Source organism: Scylla paramamosain, chromosome 1 (assembly GCF_035594125.1).
Source record: "Scylla paramamosain isolate STU-SP2022 chromosome 1, ASM3559412v1, whole genome shotgun sequence".
Lineage (NCBI taxonomy): Eukaryota > Metazoa > Arthropoda > Malacostraca > Decapoda > Portunidae > Scylla > Scylla paramamosain.
In genome coordinates, this window is record NC_087151.1 from 39050193 (window position 1) to 39074192 (window position 24000).

At 42.3% G+C, this 24000-nt stretch overlaps 1 protein-coding gene across 3 annotated transcripts in view; it reads right to left on the reverse strand.

The window, feature by feature from the left end:
* LOC135105268 (tetratricopeptide repeat protein 39B-like) overlaps positions 1-24000 on the reverse strand; it is a 137150-nt gene that overhangs the window by 3628 nt on the left and 109522 nt on the right. Inside the window, exons 1-14 of one of the 3 annotated variants that reach the window (XM_064013499.1) lie at positions 18175-18699; positions 15462-15566; positions 11441-11516; positions 10748-10880; positions 10215-10347; positions 5859-5958; positions 5412-5477; positions 4806-4829; positions 3683-3850; positions 3300-3481; positions 2829-2972; positions 2145-2374; positions 1351-1591; positions 1-790 (exon numbers count right to left, since the gene is read on the reverse strand). The exon at positions 1-790 is cut by the window's left edge and continues 3628 nt beyond it. In XM_064013499.1, the coding sequence (XP_063869569.1) occupies positions 550-790; positions 1351-1591; positions 2145-2374; positions 2829-2972; positions 3300-3481; positions 3683-3850; positions 4806-4829; positions 5412-5477; positions 5859-5958; positions 10215-10347; positions 10748-10880; positions 11441-11516; positions 15462-15566; positions 18175-18224 (1893 nt within the window). In that variant the 5' untranslated portion in view covers positions 18225-18699 and the 3' untranslated portion in view covers positions 1-549. Of the gene's footprint in view, positions 791-1350; positions 1592-2144; positions 2375-2828; positions 2973-3299; positions 3482-3682; positions 3851-4805; positions 4830-5411; positions 5478-5858; positions 5959-10214; positions 10348-10747; positions 10881-11440; positions 11517-15461; positions 15567-18174; positions 18700-24000 lie in introns of those variants that run through there. The other 2 variants (XM_064013492.1, XM_064013507.1) reach the window with 2 other exon arrangements.

Consider the following 24000-nt stretch of genomic DNA (forward strand, 5'->3'; position numbering starts at 1 on the left):
CCAGGATATACAGTCCAGGCTAGTGATAACATTTATAAATCACAGAAATTACTTGCACTGGGTAAAATTGATTCCATATACTGACCAACCACAGTTAATAATTTTTGGAAATATGATGAAACAGAGTTAGAGGCTTCTCCTTAGCTTTAAAGCCTTACTGATTTATAACTGACAATATCAAAGATTCTGAAATTATCTAAGATGACATTACAAGCCATGGGATGTGTTCCCTTGGTGAAGCTTAAGTGAAATTTTACTACACCCAAACTGATTCTGAGCACTGGCTTTCATCACACAGTCATCAGTATCTTGATTAAAAGTATAAACTGGATATACACTAAAGCAAATCACAGAAAATATTGCACACTTTCAAAAATAATATTATGGAATGCACTTTATAATGCTTACTGCTGGGATATACCCACAATTCTCTGAGTATCAACTATCTTTGGATGTGACTCTCAACATTACGAAACAAAAAAATTATTACTACACTCAAAACACACACTAGCATTCAAACATTCCTTCAAGAGCTCAACACCTGCTTTATCAGAGATGTGTGGAGATGGACTTGCCATTCTTGGTGGGTTTGAGGTGAAGGCCAGTGCCATTGGTGGTGCCAGAAGTCTTGGAGAGACATGGGGAAGGGGAGCGGCTGATGGAAGGGTATGAGTCCATAGGGTTGGTGCCTTCAGACTGTGAGCCTTTCTGCAGGCTGCTGATCTTGTTCAGTGTTGCGTGCACACGAAAATGTAACCGAGACTCAAGGGAGTAACCCTTGTAGTTGTTCCTGAGGACACACATATGTTGGTTAAGAACAGGTATGTGTCTCATATAAATGTGTTAAGCTTATTTTACAGTTACCTGGATGAAATTAAATCTCTTTCTATATATGAGCAGTCTCACATGAAGTGGCCCAGACAAGGCACCACACACTCACACACACGTTATTTACACTCTTATTCCCATTAGCCCCAGCGGAAAAGGATAATCTTGTGGCACATTGTACTACACCCCAGGAGTCCAGGTACATAGTCACCTGGATAATACTGAATAACTTCATAAAACTATAAGAAATGTCTTTTTGTTATCACCAATGCTAAAAGTTTATCTAAATTCTTTACTCTGATGATGAAAGTGCAATTTATGGTTTGGCCGCTATCATACCCAATGGTTCACACAGCACATCATGGCTTCTTTCTCTATATAGTAAACAAGCCTTCCTTCATAAAAAGAATCCATTGCAAGCTTCAGTGGAAATTTGGAGCTGTGTGTCTCTGCATCTCAAGTTCATTATGTAAAGCAAGTTTTTAATGATGGCATCTGTGACCCAAGGAGAGGGATACTCACTTGGCATGTTCCAGGATGATGCGTGACTGTTCCAGGTCATTGGCTCGGAGCAGGAGGAGGCCCAGCTCAAGGAGGGCATTGGGCACAAGGTAAGTGTCTTCTTTGATTTTCTTCTCATTGCTGACAATGAACTTGAAGCATTCCTCAGCCTGTAGCGGAGAGTTCATGTAAGCTAGGCAAGAGCCCTTCACCAGGTGTGCCAGCAGGTAGTCATCATAGTAGTACTCACTCCGGTTGTCCACTGTTGACAGAAATACACAATGAAAAGAGAAGGCTTGACACAGAAGACAAGTGTAACATATCAAGCAATTTGAAGATGTTTAAAATTAAATGTTTAAAAGATTACCACTATGCGAGCATTATGCACAAGTATCCTTATAATAATGAATACTAAAACAGGTTATGTATCAAAATGTCATTCCACTGGATACTTTATCCTAAATAAATTAACTCACTACTAGACACCCCAAAATTTTCATAAACTCCCTCTTCTCACCTTCCATCCCAAACATCTCTCAGATTAATCTCTGTAGATTGCAGATTGTAATTTCACAGTAATATTCCACCTGGAGATGTCAGCACTGGTATCCTCAAGCTACCTCAAAGCACCTCTTCTCACTATTTTCATGCTCACTGTCCTGCATTCCACCATATATATGCTAAGAATCCTATCCCTTTAATCCCATAAAAGGCTCTCTCTCATATCTGAACTATCATGGTTTTATATTTGCACAGGTTTGAACCAAGATACTTAACATCATTCATCTTCAATAACAAAGCTATTAATAAATTACCTCTGATTTTTTCGAGTCTCTTCAGTTCTCTCTCAATTATTGAGTAGATTTTTTCGACATTTTCATATTTCTTGGCCAAAATCTTGAAGCCATTCCAAGCATAAATAAGCTCTAAGGCAGAGAGACATAATGTTTCTCCTTGTGCAAAGAATCTAAGTGACTTCTTGACTGCAAACTTTTCAACTGGAAGACTCTTGCCAGCAATGCGCTGCTTGAGGCCTGGTATGCTCCTGAAAATAAAGTTGTAATTATTTCAAGATGGAAGTAGATGCATTTCTTAGCAAACAATGAAAATAAAAAAGAATCTAAATGACCAATCTAAAATTATTAGAAATTTATCTAAAGGTAGGATAAATTTGTCATGAGAAACCCTCACTAGGTACTGAGCCCCTGACTAGGAGAACAAAGTACAGCATGTTTGATGTCAGGGCCAAAACAATCACTGGATGCCATGACCCATTTGAGGGTCTTTTATATGTGTAATAATTAGTACATATCATGATGAAGTGGGAGAAACTCAGGCCTACTGTGCTAACATGCAGCAGAAATTGCCAGATGTACTGTGCAATGATCCTTAGACAGTGGTGCAGTGTGGGTTGGTCCCCTCTTCTCTAGTGGCCTAGAGGCAAAGATGTAAATTACTCTCCACTCACTCTTACTTCCAACTACTTCCATGCTACTTACTTCATGGTTTCACTTAATTCTTGCTTCTCTGCTGGTGTGAGTTCATCCATCCTCATGCACATACAGCATGCCTTCTGGTAAGCATAGGTAGCCTTTGACCACTTGCTCTCCAGTAAAAGTTTGTCAGCATACTCCTCAGCCTCCCTGAAAGACAAAAATATATATATCAGTAATGTAGCTTACATAAACCTGCTTTATGAGGCAATAAAATATTTTTCCTATTTCTTTTTAGCTCATATAAAGATAATCTCAAGTTTCCAGCAGCCATCAACCAGTACTTAAGATAAAATAGTTTAATAAATAAAACAGAAACAGATAGATATTCATCTACACAAATGGATAGGAAAAATCAATAGAATGCTAACAGTGACTATCAGCATAGAATGACTCAAAAATATGTGAAAAAAAGGCTACAAAAACTTAAACACAAGAAAAATAATCTATGTCTACAACCTGCAGTCAGTGTCTTACTTAAACTGAGCACTCATGATGCAGCACCACATCAGCTCCCAGTAACACAGGTGGTGGAACTGGCGCCACTCATTCTGACTGTTGAGGGAAGTTGTGTACTTCTCAATGGCAAGATCAAAATTACCCTTCACGTACTCGAGGCGAGCAGCAAAAAACAAGAACCAAGCACCATTTGGATAAAGCTGAAACAAAGAAGAAATCATGTATACTGCATATTCAACTATGTTTTTTCAATTATGAGATAAGAAAACTGTACAGCTGATGGTAAAATTAGCATAAAATATCAGAAATGGCCCAATTAGTGAAGAAAAAAAGATACAAAAATATTAGACATTACTGTTAAAACTGGTGTAAAATATCAAACTGACCAGGCCTTTACATACCTTCAAGTGATCGTCAAGGATGGTTTGTGCCATCTCCAGGTCTCCCTCTGAGGTGCCGAGGACATAGGTGGCAATGAGATGGTAGCCGAGCAGCACCAGGGCACATAGTACCCGCCGCAGTGACCCTTCCAAGTGGAACCCTCGCTCCAGCTCAGAAAGACCCAGTGCCTGCACCAAACCAGGGAACAATTACTGACTGGTGCTGACTGTGGCAGTGTGCCCTTCTTATATAATATGTGCAATAATTCATTCAATAACTGCATTATCTAGTAAATTGTAATTGTATGATGAAAACTATACCCTAACTCTAGGGGGTTTACAAAATGAGTACAATTCACTAAGCAAAATGAAACTGCTTTTCAACAACACCTCAAAAAAATATTGATGGAGAAGAATCAAAATACTATGAAAAGGTTTTGCAAGAATTAGGTGATAAATTAAGGTATATCTACTTATCTTGCTGCCACTAGATTTGTCACACTTAACTTCTTATTCTTTATGATTGCTATCTTAACGTCTTCATATACAACTATGAAATGTTGAATAATATACATATAAGGCACAGTATTATTAAGGATCAAACCCATCAACCATGTTACCCATGAGACACAAATAAATTATCTTTTTGTGCAAACTGCGAAAACTCAACAAATAATAAGGCAAGTGCATGCAAGTATTATCTTAGGTGCAGTGGTGCAGTGTATAGTGGCAAATTCTGATTGCTTCTTATAAAAATACCGAAGTTACATTTTCAAATCTAAAAGATTGTGAGATAATAGAAAAAAAATGTGCTAGAGATAGAAAGATATAAATTATAAGTTCTCTTTTGTTAATTTATTAATTAATTAACTGACAATTTCCACACACACCAAAAAAAAAAAAAAAAAAAAAAAAAAACATGCACGCAAATGAAATAAATAAACCTATTAATGTGATTAAAAGAGCTGAGGCATGATAAAAAAGACGATATTAAATAACCCACCAAAATCCCAAGGAACACCCACAAATCAACAAAACATCCTACACAAAACAAGACACAGAACACTACAAATACATAGAAGACTGGCACATTCACTGCTAGACAACATAGAAACAACAGCCAATTAGTGTAAAAAGCAATTACCTTTTGGTCTCTTACCTGACATGACTGAACCAGACACAGGTAAGGGAAAATACAGATGTAGTACAAAAGAGTCACAGTTACATAGCATTTACAGCACAATAACTGGATATTCGGTATCTTGGCAGAACATACATCAAAATACTTCATCAAGACAATACACACTTCATTAACATTTTGCTAATTTTTGATGGCACAATTAAAATCCACAAAATATACACATGAAACTATTATGTACATTATAAATCTGAAAAGAAATTTCACAAATAAAAAAAAACATAAATGGGAGTTTTTGTGATTTAAAGGTGTCATATGTACAAAGTTTTCAAGATAAAAAGTCCACCTGAGTTATAGTGAATCAGCAAGTATGAGAGAGAGACCATTTATGAGATGGGAAGATATGGCAGAATGCGAAGGGGAAATGTGAAGAGTGAGAGAAATGTGGGATGCAGGCACTGTGATGAGATGCACAGTTGAGAGACTTTCTGTTGTGGCCATCCATTTGGAGGGAGATTTTGGCAGAAAGGGGACATTAAAACTATTAACACATGTATAGAAAGATGAGATTATGTTGACATTTTTGTTGGAAACCTGAAGTAGATAACTTACCTTATTCCCAGAGAAACCAACAAATTCTAGCAATTTGAGAATCTTTTGTGGAAGCTGTGAAATCATCTGTTGGTAAGAAATTAAACAAGAATCAAATACAGTTCTCAACTTGTGAAGCATGAATAGTACATGAAAAAAAGGTGAAGCTGCTACAGTACTTACACATTAGAAATTATTACAATCAAATATATTATGCCCTGCACAAAGTGATCACAATGATGATAATAATGTTATCTTTATAAAAATTTCCATTATGCATCCAAACCCTTACATACATGTAAATAGGAAATTTTAAAATGTAACATTTAGCAGAACTATCTATGTATCTATATATCATGAAGATGTCTCCCTCAGATAGAGGTAGTTTAATCAGACAAGACATTCCATTTTCCCTCTACAAGAAAGAAGATACCAAGGAGGTCCCATATAGATCATGGAACAACTCACCAGGTTGAAGGCTCCGACTCCCATCCTGACACCAGACTCAAAGTGCATCTTGTCGGCATCTTTGCTCCAGTCACGGCCCTCCAGGATGTACCAGCATTCCCTGCAGGGTGAGGCAAGGCCAAGTGTGAGCAGGGTAACACCTGCTGACCAAAAGTAATCATCATCTGCCTCTAAGATCCCACTGCAGCACAAAGGTGTTCTGCACTTGTCTCTATTGGTTGCCTGTTTATTCCAAGCCATCACAACAAAACTTCTTATCTTGTCTCTCTCTCTCTAGTTCCCTCCCATCCCTGCATTCTTTTACCATCTCTGCATCGCCAATCTGCTACTGTAATTGCCTACTATAAATGTTACATTTAAATACATTTCCAGACATGTTAGAAAACACAACATTCAGTATTTCCACTGTATATATATATATATATATATATATATATATATATATATATATATATATATATATATATATATATATATATATATATATATATATATATATTAGGGTGGCCCTTATTTTCGAAAGTTTGAAAATCCAGTCTCCAAACCCGGATTCTTGTTCCACTCTATGAGAAAACCACGCGAGTAATTTTTTTTTTAAATCGAATAATATTTACCCGGTGCTCAACGACCTTGAAGTTTTACTATATAAGATCATTTTCACGTTCAACGATACAGGGGCTTTGTCGGTGACAAATGCCGCGGCTCTATTCTCAGATGCTCTCGTTGGTGGACTATGGACCAAGGACTGTGTGTGGCAACTCTCGTCTAGTGCTCCTTTTCCTCTGTCTAGGATTTGTCTAGTGCTTGGCAGTACTTTTTCAACGTGTTTGCATGTTTCTGGAGTGCGTTACTAACTGTTGTCAATCCTTTCTCATTTTCAGGCTAAGATGGCTTCTAAGCGACGTTATCTGTGTGCCCCCATAAACGAGATATCTGGAGCCCAACTTCCATCCTCTGGAGAAGTTCTGGGCCTCCTGACCTACAAGTTGGACGTAGAGAAGATGACGGTGGTGGACGCGTCCCGGAAGGTCTCGAAAATTGTTGAGGCGCTGTGGGCTAAGGCTAGAATTCCCATGCAGCGGATTGACACCGTCGTCAAGAACATCCAGACCTTGTACAAGGAGTACACCCTTGTACGCAAGAACAAGGCACGGACAACAGGAACACAAGTGAAGAGGGAGGAGGAGTTCAAGGAGCGCCTGGCGAATCTCTTCGACGTCGCGAAGGCCGGCGCTTTAGAGACAATGACAAACGAGGAGGACAAAGCTTTTCTTCTCGCTCAACGTGAACCAGGACGCCGGGGACGCATGGGAGGGGTGGACACAGCACTAGCTGCCCAAGAACAGCGATCGTCACAGCGGCAAGCGACACAGGAGGTGAGGAAGCGACGCGCGGAGGAGGAGGCGTCGACGTCCGCGGCAAGAGTCCAGTTGGAGGATTCGTCCTCAACCTCCTCTAGCACCAGCGCCGAAGGAAGCCCCACACTTGGTATCTCCCCAGTCCCACCCAAACGGCCTCGAGCGAACCTCAACATCGTCACCCCGGACGTGGCGGCCTCTTTGGATCGCGTCAAGGTGAGCGACCGTGGCGCAGTGTTCGTCCTCACCGAGACAGCGCGTGCCCTGGGGCACGACACAGTTGAGTACAACATCAACAGGACATCGATCCAAAGCCAGCGCCGTCGTCACCGCGAGCAACTGGCCTCCGCCCTCAAGGAGAAGCTGCGAGTAGAAGGCCCCTTGGTAGTCCACTGGGACGGGAAGCTGATGCCGGATCTCACCAGCAACGCCCACGTCGACCGCCTGCCCATCCTCGTGTCTGGGGGAGGGGAGGTTCAGCTGCTGCAGGTGGCGAAGCTTCCCAGTGGAAGAGGGGCGAATGAAGCGAAGGCCGTCGTGGAGGCGTTGGAGAAGTGGAGCGTCGCTGACCGGGTCGTGGGGATGTCCTTTGACACCACCGCCGCCAACACGGGTCGCCACACCGGGGCGTGTACCCTGATTGAGCGGCAGCTGAAGAGCGACCTCCTCTACCTCGCCTGCCGGCATCACATTCTCGAGCTCGTGATCGAGGCGGTCTTCACGTCGGTGATGGGGCCAACTACAGGGCCTGCTGTCCTGCTGTTCAAGCGTTTCCAGGAGAGGTGGCCCTTCATCAACCAAGGCGAGTTCCAGCCGATCGAGGATGGAGCAGGAGAGGTCGACATCGAGTGGTTCCTTCAGGCCCTGAAAGAGCGGACAGACCTTCGGGACGACTACCGGGAACTTCTGGAACTAACCGTCATCTTTCTCGGCGGCGTACCTCCCCGCGGAATCCGCTTCCGTGCCCCTGGCCCCATGCACCACGCTCGGTGGATGAGCAAGGTGCTGTACTCGCTCAAGGTGTGGCTGTTCAGGGAACAGGTCAAACTGACGCCGAAGGAGGAGCGCGGACTGTTGAGGGTGGCCATGTTCTCCGCCCGCCTCTACAGCAAAGCCTGGACGCAAGCCCCACTTGCTGTCGCGGCTCCGCTCAACGATCTTCAGCTGCTTCAGGCACTGGACGGGTACGAGGACGCGGAGGTCTCCAAGGCCGCGACAAACAAGCTCCTCGGCCACCTCTGGTACCTCTCGGAAGAGCTGGTAGCCCTGGCGTTCTTCGACGACCGGGTTTCATCAGAAACAAAGAAGAAGATGGTAGCGGCGATTGAGGAGAAGGACGGCAACGACACAGCCCAGAAGCGAGTGACCATTCCCGCTTCAGCGATCAGCGGCTGCAGCCTTGAGGACTTCGTGACCTCCAATACGTCCTCGTTCTTCTCCAAGATGTCCATCGACAAGGGATTCCTGGCGTTGGAACCGGCAGACTGGAAGAAGGATGAGGCGTACGGCAAGGCGTGCAAAGCGCTGGGGAACCTGTCGGTCACCAATGACCACGCGGAACGAGGCGTCGCCCTGATTCAGGAATATAACCGGCTCCTGACGAAGGATGAAGAACAACTGCAGTTCCTCGTCCAGGTCGTCGCGGACCATCGGCGCCAGTTCCCGGACACCAGGAAGGGAACGCTTGCACGGACCGGGCGACAATGAGTGGCTAGCAACCACACAACCCCCGCCAGGAGAGGAAAGCGGCTAATACTCCCACGAGAGCAACGTGGGAGGGGGACCCGGAGTGCTTGTGACTAGCGTTCGATGAGTAAAATTTCAGAGTCGTTGAGCACCGTTTAAATATATTCCGATTTCAATGAAACCTTGCACAGCACGTTTCTGGGTCAAAAGGAACAAGAATCCGGGTTTGGAGCATAGACATTATTCGTTTGAAATTTCACCCCCCTACAGAGGGCCACCCTAATATATATATATATATATATATATATATATATATATATATATATATATATATATATATATATATATATATATATATATATATATATATATATATATATATATATATATATATCAATGTATGAGGTAGTTATTTGAGAAAAGTAGTACAACTAAGAAAATACTCCTAATGCTGTAATGAGTCCTTTTCATAGTTATTTATGCAGCACTCATTAGTTATTACTTCATGAATATGTATTGAACTCTGAAGCATGACATTATCAGGGAATGAGCTAAAAATACTTAAAAATAAATACAGGTAATTTCAGTCTATTTCTCTAGCAATCAACCAAGCACTGTCCTTTACTTATAATCTAAACTGGAAACTTCGCATCTCATCTCTAGCTAAAATAGTTTCTATGAAGTTAGGCGCTCTGAGTTGTCTCCATCAGTTTTTCTCATCCCCCCCTCCCTCCAGCTGCTGACTCTGTAAAGGGGCCTTATCCTCCCATGTATGGAGTATACTTCACATGTATGGGGGTTTTCCACTCATACTGCTATTTTAGACAGGGTGGAATCAAAAGCTTTTCATCTTATCAACTCCTCTCCTCTAAATGACTGTCTTCAGTCTCTTTCTCACTGCTGCAGTGATGCATCTCTTGCTATCTTCTGTCACTATTTTCATGCTAACTGCTCTTCTGATCTTGCAAATTGCATGCCTCCCCTCCTCCTGCAGCCTTGCTGTGCTGCACAACTTTCTTCTTTCTCTCATCCCTGTTCTATCCACCTCTCTAATGCAAGAGTTGAATAGTATTCTCAGTCAGTCATCCCTTTCTCTGGTAAACTCTGGAACTCCCTGCCTGTTTCTGTATTTCCTCCTTCCTATGACTTGAACTCTTTCAAGAGGGAGATTTCAAGACACTTATCCTTCAATTTTCGATGATCATCTTGACATCTCTTTTGGGACTGGCACCTAGGTGGGATTTCTTTTTTCAGATTTGTTTTCCTTGGCCAGTGACCCTCTTATTAAGAAAAAAAAAAAATCTCAACTCACTTGTAGGACTGATAACATGCTCGGATCTTCATGCCACCCTTGAGGAAGCTGATGAGCGTCTCATCTTCCATGAAGGTGAGCACAGCCCGCAGCAGCAGGCACTCAGCGTAACACAGCTCAGCATGGATCTCCTCTGTCAAGATTGAACAGATGTTAAGGGTGAAAAAATGTTGTAATATCCATTACTATATTACATACAAGTATCATGTTCATGGCATGACAACAATGACTGAGCATCCAGTATGCAGTAACACAGTAAGCACGAGCTGGGTAATTCCTTGGAGTGTGTGTAATCACTCATCATGACTGACTCAATGGCCCTCATGGTGTATGTTTTAATATGCCTATAAAACACTTCTCTTTTGCATTCTGACAAACATATTACATATACATATTTGGTATGCAACTGAAAAGTGTCATTATAAATTAAAACCTACCCAGCTACCACTCAGCACACAGAAGTCATTAGTGGTATGAAACTTCAATTATTTTAATCCAGCATTCCTCTACAGAGGTAGGAATTGCTCACTTACCTTTAGTGAAACTGTTATAGTCCACCTTCTTCACCATTTTTCCCAAGGATTCCCCAATTGTGTTTTTCCGTCTGAACCGGTTGCACACTTCAACACTCTGCTTCAGTGTTTCTATGGCCGTCTCAATATCTTTCTGCAAGATAAAATTATGTGAAAGCATCATCTGAAGATCACAAACATCTGCAGTAGTCCAACGAACTGACTGTAAGGTGAGCTATTGTAGTAAAAGACAGTTACCTCCCAGAAACCTGGGAAAAATATGAAGGACTACAAGCAAACCATGATTGCACACCAGACCTTTACATACTGGTATAAGATCCTCAATGATAAAACAACAAAACTGATCACAGAAATATAAGATTTCCAATGCAAGTTCTCAAGCTTAATGTATATTCTTCTTTTGCTAATTTGTCACCTCAAGAAAATTAGAAAGGCAAAAGTTAAAAAGGGAAATGATTCAAAGGAGAAGAGCTGTTTTTATCTAGCACAAAGAAATTACATACATTTTTTTTTTACTTAGGTAAAGACATTCTCTCAACTTCAGCCATACAGGCACCACCAAAGAGCAGGCCTCCCCCACCACCATCCCACACTAGTTGCATGTTGAAACTTTGAGATGGTGCAACATTACATATTTTTATCCTCCAGTGCAAAGGAGACTACACCTGAAACTCACATCTGCCTGGGACTTACTGGGTCAAAGGTCATGATGGCTTGAAGGTACATGAAGGTGCCATACCCCAGGCCATGGTACATGCTCTTGTGTGCCCTGCAAGAGGTACAGAGGAGGATGTTAGTTAGCAGCAGGTGGAGACACAAACATATCACTCATGTTATGCCAGAGAGAGAGAGAGAGAGAGAGAGAGAGAGAGAGAGAGAGAGAGAGAGAGAGAGAGAGAGAGAGAGAGAGAGAGAGAGAGAGAGAGAGAGAGAGAGAGAGAGAGAGAGAGAGAGAGAGAGAGAGAGAGAGAGAGCATGGGTGACATCACATTTTGACATCAGGTGGAGACACAAACATATCACTCATGTTATGCCAGAGAGAGAGAGAGAGAGAGAGAGAGAGAGAGAGAGAGAGAGAGAGAGAGAGAGAGAGAGAGAGAGAGAGAGAGAGAGAGAGAGAGAGAGAGAGAGAGAGAGAGAGAGAGAGAGAGAGAGAGAGAGAGAGAGAGAGAGAGAGAGAGAGAGAGAGAGAGAGAGAGAGAGAGAGAGAGAGAGAGAGTTCAGATCAGTAATTAATTCTGCTCATAATTTCTCCATTTACATACAGTATAAAACTTAGTAAACTGTTTTGCCACAACTTACTTAATCACATCCACCCATCTACTCAGCTATTCAGTCATATCCATCCATCCATTGACCACTCACACACATCCACCCACAGCCAATATCCCAGCAACGAACCTCCATTATCCCACCCATCCTGCCACCCACTCAATCACAACTGCCAACCCTCTCAGTCCTAAGTGAATGTAAACTGGGACAAATATAATAAGACCCTGAGAGAAGAAAGTAAGGGAAAGATACTAGAGAACAGGGAAGAAAGAAGGGAAAGGGCTAGACGAGAGGAAATAAAAAAGATGATATAAATATAGATAATGTGTATAAAAACTATGAAGGAAAAAGGGAATGGACAAAATATCAAGAAACAAAGGGAGATAAGAGAAATAAAATGATAATGCAAAGAGGAGAGGAGAAAAAGAAAGGGGATGGATACACTGGATATAGAACGTGGGTGGTAAATGGGGAGGTAAGTGTGGCTAGTGTGGAAAAAAGTGGGAGTAATGGGATAAGGGCGTGGTGGAGAAAATAGGCTGGTGATGGGGAGTAAACAGGAGGTGATTGAGTGAGATGGAGAAAAAAGGTGAGAACGTCTATTATTGTTTTCTCCTTCATAAGAGCAAGTATGATAAAATGTTTCAAATGTTTCAAATGTTACAAATGTTTCATCTTTTTCATTTAAATTTTCTGGTCAGATAATTTTTCTCTTCTTTTTTTCTTTTATTATTTTTCTTTGCATACCTCTATCACTTACTGTCGCATAAGTAAGATGTTCGGCAGTGTAAAGATAATATAAATTATAAATGATAAATGAAAATAAGAAAATAAAAAAAAAGAATAATCGATATAATTCTACACAAGTGAATTTAAGTAGCAAATGTGATGATAATCCACAAAAAATACTAGTAGATAGGTAAATAAATAAATAAATAAATAAATAAATAAATAAAATAAATAAATAAATAAAATAAAGATACAGGATAGCGCTACTTCTTTTACTATATGGCGCTGCGTAGGAGGTTTGAACGCATAATGTAACATTTAACCATGGAGAGAGAGAGAGAGAGAGAGAGAGAGAGAGAGAGAGAGAGAGAGAGAGAGAGAGAGAGAGATTCATTGACCTCAAAACGACATGCTGCAGGAGGGAAAGGAGGGAGAGAAGGGAGAGGGACATCACTGGTTCCTTCAGTACAAAGATCTTCCTCTTTCCTTGCGGTCTGAGAGTTCTAAAAGTAATAACACCAAAAAGTCCCCAAAATAGCAACAAAAGATTTCCTCTTTCAGGTTCCACCACGAAGGAAAGATGACAATTGCGTGGGTGAGGCGAAGCGTGGGTGAGGCGAGGTATGGCGTGGGTCGGGTCGCTGCCATTCCGGGAAAACTATCAAATGTATTAATTATACGAGCAGCAATACTCATGTAAACGCATGTGATTGTTTTTCATCCCTATTATCAGTGATGTGATTGGGAGCTATATCTAATTAATCAAACTGAAGTAATAAAGCTCTCGGTTGGCAGTTGGATCTTTTATAATAATATTCCGTTTCTAGTACAATAAGCGTGTTTATCACCTACGTGTAGTTGGATTTTCCATAATATAATAGATTTCCATTGACGTACTTGTCACCTATGTTGGCAAGATCTGTGATGCCTTTTGTCACGGAAGGAAAACTTTACGCATAATTTCATAACTTATGTAAAACTGCAAACTATTTCATAATAAATATTTCGCAACTAAGACAATTTTTCCCATTATTTCACCAATAACGTATACTTTTCCAAGACACAAACATCACTAGTACTACGAATTTTGCAAACTTTTATCTCAAATATGCAACCATACAATCCCTACTTCCATCCACTAATACTACGATTTTGCAAACTCTCACCTCCAAAGTACGACTAAACAATCACCACAAGCAACTCAGCCTCCACAAATGCATTATTTCACGCTATTGGAAACTATGAATTTCGCTTCCAACGTGTATAACATCACACAGCTATTTCTCCCCCCGTCGTGAAAGATTTGCAAATTATTTCCTGACCTAGCAGTGAGAACGGCCTTCGCCCCAATCTCGGGTCCCCGCCACGCTCCACCTCCCACGCGTGAAAAGAGGACGGGGCTGTGATGTGGTCATCTTCCCAAGGGACCGTCACCTTTTTCATCTTTTCTATTAAACGAAATTGCAGGTGGCTGGGAGATGAAGGCTGGATAGGTGGTGGTGGTGGTGGTGGTGGTGGTAGCAGTGATGGTGGTGGAAAAGGGGACATTTCATTGATAAGGAAGGTAGGGTGAAAGTTGTGTGTGTGTGTGTGTGTGTGTGTGTGTGTGTGTGTGTGTGTGTGTGTGTGTGTGTGTGTGTGTGTGTGTGTGTGTGTGTGTGTGTGTGTGTGTGTGTGTGTCAAGGAAGAGGTGTATTGACCTAAAGTGTATGAGAAAAGGGGACATTTAATTGATAAGGAAGATAAGGTAAAAATTGTGTGTGTGTGTGTGTGTGTGTGTGTGTGTGTGTGTGTGTGTGTGAGTAGGAAGAGGTGTACTGAGCTGAAGTGTAGGTGGGGGACAAGTGTATATTGTGGGATGAGGTACGGTACAGAAAAGTGAAAGTGGGAAAGTTATAGAGGACAGTGAAAATAATGCGGATGACAGGGATGAGAGGAATACTGAAAATTGCCGCTGTAAGGGAAGAGAAGGTAATGAAGCAACCACAAAGTAGACTTGGAAAGAGGAAGGGAAGAAAAAAGTTATAGTAATATGGCAACATTTTCGTGTGGTAAAGGTGAACGTTGCATAGCGGGAGGAGGGAAAGGACGTGGAGGGATGATAAAGAGCGTAGAAAGGGGATGTGAGGGGCTAGCGGGGCGTGGTGGCGATAGCTGTGGTGATGATAAGGGAGCGTAAAAAGGTAACGAAGGAGAGAGAAGGTGGAGGAGCAGTGGAAAAAGGGAACTGATGGTGGCAATGATGCAAAGGTGGAAAAGTATGAGGGAGGTACAGAGGCAGGTGTAAAGAGGAGTGCTGACTAAATGAATGACTGATTGGCATTTAGGCGTCGCAACGATATCAAATGCAACAGGTGGGAAACAGAGACGAGAAGTGGAGTAGGCATGAGATGGGGGTGTAATATGAGAGTGTGGGGTGAAAGTGCGTGGGGTGAAACGAAGAGACGAAGAGAAGAGTGGACGTGAGATGGAGGTGTGATATAAGTGTGGGGTGAGCATGCATAGAGTGAAACAGAAAAGATGAGTAGGTATGAGGTGGGGGTGTAATATGGGTGTGGGATGAGAGTGCAGAGTGCGTGGGGTGCAACAGAGAGACGAAGAGGGGAGTGGACGTGAGATAAGGGTGTGATATGAGTGTGGGATGAGAGCGCGAGGGGTGAAAGCGTGAGGTAGCAAGAGTTGTGTGTGTGCGATGCGGTATTAAAACACTCACCACGGTCTCATGAGCGCTCTGGCCTCCTCGAAGCGGTTGTTGAAGAAATAGCTGCAGGCGAGCCTGGCCTCCTCCATGGCGGTGGAGAGGTCCATGCCGCACACCCTGTGGGAGGAGAGGGCGTTACTTGCGTTGCGAAGAGGGAGGGAGGGGAAGGAGAGAAAGGAGGGGAAGGGAAGGGGAGAGTAGGGGGATGAATGATAAAGGAGGGAAGATGATGAAGAGAGAGAGAGGATAGCCTGTATTGAAGAACATGTGGGGGCATTGTATTTAACTATACAATAAGGGCTGTACGTTGGGAAAGCAGGAGGAGGAGGAGGAGGAGGAGGAGGAGGAGGAGGATTAGGAGGTAATAAAATACAGATTCCATCCCTTGTAACTTTTCAGAAAGGCAATTGTTTCTATCTCTACAGAACAAGATCACACACACATAAAAAAATAAATCTTACAAAAAAAAAAGTGGTTAGGAAGGTTTGATCAGAAAATGAAAACAACAATTGTTTCGGAACTTCACCAGTAATAATATAAGTATACGGCATCTCCCAGTTACGCTAAGTAAAGTTATCTCAGTACTGTCAAAGTAGGAGTCCACGTGCGAATTGCTAGATGGGACATAATAAATATAACTACTAGTAGATGAAGATAGGTATTGAGTCAGGAAGCCTCCAAGAATATTTATTTATTCATCTTTATTTATTTATTTATTTAATTTTATGTAGGAGGGTCACCGGCAACAAAAATCCAATAAAAAAAAGGCCCACTGAGATGCCGGTCCCCGAATAGGGCCCAAAGCGGTAGTCAAAAATTGAAGGATAAGTGTCTTGAAACCTCCCTCTTGAAGGAATTCAAGTTATAGGAAGATGGAAATACAGAAGCAGGCAGGGAGTTCCTGAGTTTACTAGAGAAAGAAATGAATGATTGAGAATACTGGTTAACTCTTGCATTAGAAAGGTGGACAGAATAGGGGTGAGAGAAAGAAGAAAGTCTTGTGCAGCGAGGCCGTGGGAAGATCTTGCAGTTAGCAAGATCAGAAGAGCAGTTAGTATGAAAATAGCGGTAGAAGATAGCTAGAGGTGTAACACTGCGGCGATGAGAAAGAAGCTGAAGACAGTCAGTCAAAGGAGAGGAGTTGATGAAACAAAAAGCTTTTGATTCCATCCTGTCTAGAAGAGCGGTATGAGTGGAAGCCCCCTAGATATGTGAAGCATACTCCATACATGGAAGGATAAGGCCCCTGTACAGAGTTAGCCTCTGGAAGGGTGAGAAAAAAATGGCGGAGACGTCTCAGAACGTCTAACTTCATACGTGTTTTAACTAGAGATGAAAAGTGAAAATTCCAGTTTAAATTATAAGTAAAGGACAGACCGAGGATGTTCAGTATAAAATGGGGTACAGTTGAGTGTCATTAAAGAAGAGGGGATAGTTGTCTGGAAGGTTGTGTCAAGTTGACAGATGAAGGAATTGAGTTTCTGAGGCATTGAACAATACTAAGTTTGCTCTACCCCAATATATATATATATATATATATATATATATATATATATATATATATATATATATATATATATATATATATATATATATATATATATATATATATATATATACGTATGCGTAGGTAATATATATATTGCTTTTCCATAATTATGCTACACATACGAAAGTAATTAATTCATAACGTTAATGGCTTCAATTACTGACCCTTCACGTGACTTACGATGGTGTGTGTGTGTGTGTGTGTGTGTGTGTGTTTTATGGTTTCAGTGATTGCTTCCGTGTGCGGTCCGTGTTTTCTGAAGGCTGACGGGTTCCCTTGCCTCCCCTCCCATCACTGTTTTCTCTTAATTCTTTGCGGAGGCCGCCCTCGTTAACATAACCATTGCACAACTGAAGCCAGCCGAACGTGTAAATGATGCGGTGTTTTCACGCGACTCCACAACAGCAAAGGTTATCGCCTCCGAGCACAAAGAGAGTGCTTGAGTCATTCATTGTTCCTTTGTTAAGCCTCTCCTTTACATGACTGGTGCTGGCCATTCGTGCAGCGTTTACTCACCAATCAATGACGCAATGAAGTAACTGTGTGTAATGAATGCATTTATCGCCAACATCAATGATGATTCTCTAGTAATGACTGATTTTTTGGGTGGCACAGCAATACAATCAGATGCGGCATACTAATATGGTGAAAAACATACATCTCTAAAATTTGAAATATGCGGCTAACGCGTTGGGAGGTGTGTCAAAATTGGTATGATGGTCACTGATTTAATTGCTCATTTCAACAAATCATTCTTTGCTTTACTTTGAATTCTAAAATTTGGTATTTAAGAAAAGTTCCTATCAAAAATAGAAGTCAAATTGAACCACACCTTTGACAAATGGTTAAAAAATAGTAGTGCTTTTAATTTACTCTTTTAATAATATAATTATATCCTCTGGAGGAAAGAAAATGAGTCGTATACATAGTTTGTGCTTCCAAGGAGTTTAGATGTAACAAGCCTCGTCCACTCCACTCTCTAAAAGACTCGCGGTGCTGTGACAAGCATAGTATAACTCTTGGAAATTATCTAAGCCTCCTTTCTTTCAGCCTCATACGTATATGTTTATTCTCCAGACTTCCAGACATACCTTAAGATATCTATAACACTTTCCAATAAGAGACACACAGGAGAAAAAAAGAGCAGGTAAATTTCCCAGCACCACGGTCTCTTACCTTCCCCGCGGAGGTCGCACATCCCGCACTGCCGTCAGAACTTTTAACATGGTGTTGTGGCGTTTGATCAGAGTACCTCCAGTCTCTCCACAGGCTCCCACGTGCACCGTCACAACTCGAGTTCTCCCAAGACACACTGCTGCTTCTTCTTCCCCCTCACACACACAAGGAGCCTCAAGGGATCCACAAAGGCAACTATGGGGCCAGTTATGGTGACCGAAGGACGTCTTGCGGATTTTACGAAACTGTTGCCGCGTGATTACTGCCTCGGTGACACACTGCCCGCAGCAACGCACTGTTCAGACGTGCGTGACGCCTGCGGGTGCGGAAGAATAATACTAGGTGGTACCTCACCCTCAATCGGCAAACAGCTGTGGTTCAGGAGCTTCACGGCGGCGAGAGAACTATTCATAAGGAGTGTCGACTCGTGTGCCCTCACTGTTATCTCGCAACTTTCAGATTAGAAACAACTGATAGCAACTGCTCGGATTTTCCTTTTGCAGTATCAGAGAAGAGGATCTATGAGTAATTCACCCAGTTTTCCTGTGATAAAATGTATAATAGTGCTTATTTTTCATGGTATCACAGAAGAGGGTTTATAATAGACTTATTCTTCCTGTGATGATAAAATGACTAGCCCTTATTTTTCATGGTATCATTGAAAAGCGTTTATAGTTTTCTGATTTTCTTCATGGCAAAAGCGAAAAATAATGGCGCCAGCACATAATCGTCGCCGCCACAAATACGAAGACCGCAGCATCTGATCAGTTTTAAATTATTCACAGTAGATCAGACAAGGCACCGATAACACTCTCCTTCTTCACGACGGGACTTCACGATGTCATATTCAGGTGTAATAATTCTTCATCAGTACCGAACACACTTACCACTCACTCTTACCAGCCTCAGTGATTGTTGTGGCTACGACGCGGCACTAACAACACACACTCCACGACACAGCCATCTCAAGTCCAGGAGCAACAGTCCACCAAAACACGACTAAAAACATCGCTCCATCAGCCGTTACCGAGGAGTAGCTACTGACACGTGGATGGAGAGGAATATCTGAGTAATATCTGAGTTATTAAGGATACCAGACTATTTACGAAAACCTGTAACTATGTTGACGAATCTGATTACATGAGGTGAAAATTCCGTGGCACTCGGGAACTTTGATGGAAAGAAATTTGGATACCCGAGCAAATTAAGGCTTCTGATTTAAGGTGACGAATTGACTATACATAAACGTACGTAGAATGGAAGAAAAGAAGAGTTTCGTCATGAGCGTATCGTAACATGACACACGGCGAATTTGATCAAGGTTTAGGCACCAGAGCAAAGTAAGGGTTCTGATAAAGATGACGTACTGATTATTCATATATATCTTTACAATGAAAAAAAAAAAAAAAAGTTTCGCCACTAGTGTATCGCGACATGACACTCGGCGACTTTGATGGTTTCTTAAAAGTCTAGGCACCAGGGGAGATTAAAGTTTGTGATTAAGGTGACGTATTCATAAATATCTTTAGAATGGAAGAAAAAGAGTGAGAGGAAAACCTTCGCCATGAGTGTATCGCAACCTCAGTGACTGAACGCTAGGCAAACGAAGTGCGACGGAATTCACTCGTCCATCATATTTTCACAACACAGCTTCCCTCACCACGTTATTTTCCTGTCAGGTGCTGTATACTCTAATGAAATATCTCTGAGTTTCAGAGCAGAATGGCAATATCGTTAAGATTATGTGTTTTACTGCGTTATTTTGTGACGGTTTCAAACTTCAATAAGCAGAAAGCCTCCAGTTCATATACATTGATGCATTACACATTCAGATCACTGTTAAATATTGTTTTGGATGGATACACAGGAAAAAAGAGAGGACTGGAGTTTAATCTTAATTAGGGTACAAAACTATTTAAGAAACTTTAATAGAGTAAATGTCTTAAAAACTGTACGTAACTACTAGAAAAATTATCTTGGCAGTGAAAGGGTTAGTCGTGAATCGCGGCTACAATAACACTTCGCATCACGGAGGCAAGCAGTACAAAGTGTCTAAAAAAAATTTCAGGTGATTATGGGAAAATTGTCTTGCCAGTGAAAATGTTGGGCGTGAATCTCGTCCACGATAATACATCGCTTCGTGGAGGCAAACAGTGTCTTATGAGTCCTCTTAAGTGACTAGCAGGCAGGGAGGTGGCCAGGCGGAATAAGTTCTTTTTATTTACACAAACAATTGAAAGCTTCTCCCACATTCTCCACACACACACACACACACACACACACACACACACACACACACAAGAAAACGCGCTGTAATAAAAGAGAGAAAAAACGAGTGGTAAAAGCCATGACCCATTTAAGTTTGGAGGCAACTTAATACTCCTTGCATGAAACCCATCTTGAGTCGCGAGATAGACGAAGGGTAGAGAAAAAAAGGAAGCATATTTCAGCTGTGTGTGTGTGTGTGTGTGTGTGTGTGTGTGTGTGTGTGTGTGTGTGTGTGTGTGTGTGTGTGTGTGTGTGTGTGTGTGTGTGTGTGTGTGTGTGTGTGTGTTTTATGTATACGTACGTGCACGGTTTAGCTCAGTATGAAAATGAAAAGATACAATAATTTTTTACTAAAACTTATGATAACATTCCTTCACGCCTTGCAAGTCTGGCACGAAAAAATAATAATAATAATAATAAGCTGCGTCTATATTCCACGGTCGAGAGAGATTGGATTCCTTTGAAGTTTGGCAGGTTATGGTAATGCAGCAGGGATGAGGTGGACAGGTGCGCCACCACGTCCTACGCTGCCTCTACCCTATGTACGAGGCAATGGTGGCGGTGATGGTAGTAGGGGTGATAGTAATAACACAAAAACTCTCACCAACCCTCACACTTCCTAATGCATCATCTTACCGTTTTGGCTTCAGGAAGATATTCATGTCTAAGCTTCGTTCTTCTCACAACTCTGAAAAGTCGATCCACAACCTCTGCTCTCTCCTCCTCCTTCTCCTCCTCTTCCTCCTCCTGTCCCAGCGGATCTTTTCCCGGGCCTCAGATGCTTCTTGTGACAAGATTTGTTATATCCCTCTCAGTTTTTCACACGTCAGTCAGTCCCCAGCACGCCCGGCAGTTCACTTTCCACAACGCTCAGTGGAATCGTCACATTATTCTGGACATAGTTCTGGTGATTCAGCTTTCATAACACGCAAGTGCGACACTTGAACTGTAATTTCCCACTGTTCAAAACTTCTCTCCAAGTGAAAGGTTCTTCTCAAAAATGCAATCTATTTTCGAGCTGTAAGTATTATGATATGTAATTCCACACTGTTTTATGTGAGTCACGTTAACGCATTTAGAAGAGAACACGACACTTAGGCCGGGAGCACACGAGTGACTCTGTGGCGCCACGCCATGGCGGGGATGTGGCTTTCCATAAGTTTCCATTGTTTAGAAGCTGTCCCGCGACCAGGAACGTCTGTGGCAAGCGACAGTGACAAGCTGTCGCTCATCCTTGCCACAGCGTGGCGGGACTTTGTGTCGAGGACCCGCGCACACAAACGACTGTGGCTGAGCGACGGACACGTGACGGCTACTGGCAGTCACATACCAAACGTTTAGGAGTAAGCACAATTTTCCTCTTTACATATCATATATACCAATACCATGGCTACACTCGATATAGATCGATTCATTATTGAAACTGAAGATCGGCCAGCAGTATGGGACGTACGCTGCAGTGACTACAGCAATAAAATTGCCAAAGCCATGGCATGGGAGGAGATGTGTGACATCTTCGTGTCCGGCTACAGGGAGATGGATTCTCTATGAAAAACCGGGACTGCTTCCTCCTCAGAATCCATGGTGGAACTGAGGCCTCGACGGGCATGGATGTGCCACAGTGGCGTGTGCCCATGCACACGGGCGACTCAGTCGCTTAAACATGCTTTGTGTTCGCCACAGCGTGGCGAACACAAAGCTCATGTGCTCCCTGCCTTAAAGTTGTTCCAAAAGTCTCTTCCAGTCGAGGTTTCTCAGAACTGCAATCTGTTTTCGAGCAGTAACTAATACAATATATATTCACATTTTTTGTTGTATGGGAGTCACATTCATTTGAGGGGAATGTTTAATTAATTCTCTAACGCCATTTCATACTCTTCTAAATCAAGGGCAAATCCCACATCAGCTTCGAGCAGTAACAGTTACAAAATGTATTTTATTACTACTAATATGGGGAAAATCTGATCTTAATGACATAACTGCTTAATAACGAAAGTCACTATGCAATTAAAACACCAGAGGTCCCATCCTGGCTGTCAACGTACCTGCTTCCGGATTTTACGCGGAAGTAGCGATTTCGAAGCTACTCGGGAGCGCAGAGAAAAGATCATTACTGCTTGCTTATTTGAACCAACGTGTGTATTACTGAATCTTTATTTTTTTTTAACGCATCGCTTCTTCTTTTAACAGGCAGTAATGGAAGTTATTAGGATTTGGCGTCTCATCCCAACTTTATTTAACAGACTGTAGTGAAAGTTACTGAGGTTTCCAAGGACATTTCCAAGATTCTAGTGATAATTCAACAAAGACTCTACTTCATTAAAGAGAAAAACACAAATGGGAACCTGCCTAATCATCTCTATGGCCTTTAAAAACAATCCTTATGAGAAAACACATAAGAATTCGTGTCTTAGAGCAATTCACACTTCCACTACATGCTACATTACTTTTTCTCTTATCATTATTATTTATTTATTTATTTATTTTTTTACCTGTTCCGGTCCTGACTAGTGACTTGCTTAGCCCAGACACGCGAGTACGCCAGCAACACGAGCCTTCAAGGGAACACAGCGCACGCCATCAAGTGGAAGGCTGCGGCCACTTAGGGACGGAGTGTTGGCGGAAGCTAGCGTGGGTTACGCTAGAGATCGGGGGATGATGATAATGACTGGGAGGAGGAGGAGGAGGAGGAGGAGGAGGAGGAGGAGGAGGAGGAGGAGGAGGAGGAGGAGGGAGAAGAGAAGTTGGAGGAAAAAAAAGACTTAAGGATCTTTCCGAGTATGCGAATGATTTTGTATCCAGTTCTGCGTAAGAAAAATGAATAAGAGAATTCAACTCACACACACACACACACACACACACACACACACACACACACACACACACACACACACACACACACACACACACACACACACAGGAAAAACACAAAATAAAGCAAAACAAAACAAAAACGCACCAGGAGATGAGATGATTAGAAATTGACCACCACTTTAGTACTACATAATGACATAATGTATGTGAAGGGGGAGAAAGCCCTGCGGGAAGCCAATGAAAACCATCACTGAGAAGGAGGACCAGTGAGGAAACAAAGGAGCACCTCACTCGTGGCTCCTTACTTGTGTGTGTGTGTGTGTGTGTGTGTGTGTGTGTGTGTGTGTGTGTGTGTGTGTGTGTGTGTGTGTGTGTGTGTGTGTGTGTGTGTGGCAAGTGCAGGTGGTACATTTACGAGCAGCTGACAGTTTATGAGTATTGAGGTAAAGAAAAACAGTGCCTCCTCTTCCTCTTTCTCCTTCTCCTCCTCCTCCTCCTCCTCCTCCTCCTCCTCCTCCTCCTCCTCCTCCTCCTCCTCCTCCTCCTCATCATCATCATCATCATCATCATCATCATCATCAGCCTCTTCATCTCTCAACAATAAAAGGAATGAAGGAGAAGGGGGATGTGGGGGACAGAGGAGGAATGTAGAGAAGGAGGAAATATGAAAAGAAGAGGTATAGGGGAATAGAAAAAAGGGGGAGAGGAGTGAGAGAAATGAGAGGGGAGACGGACAGACAAACA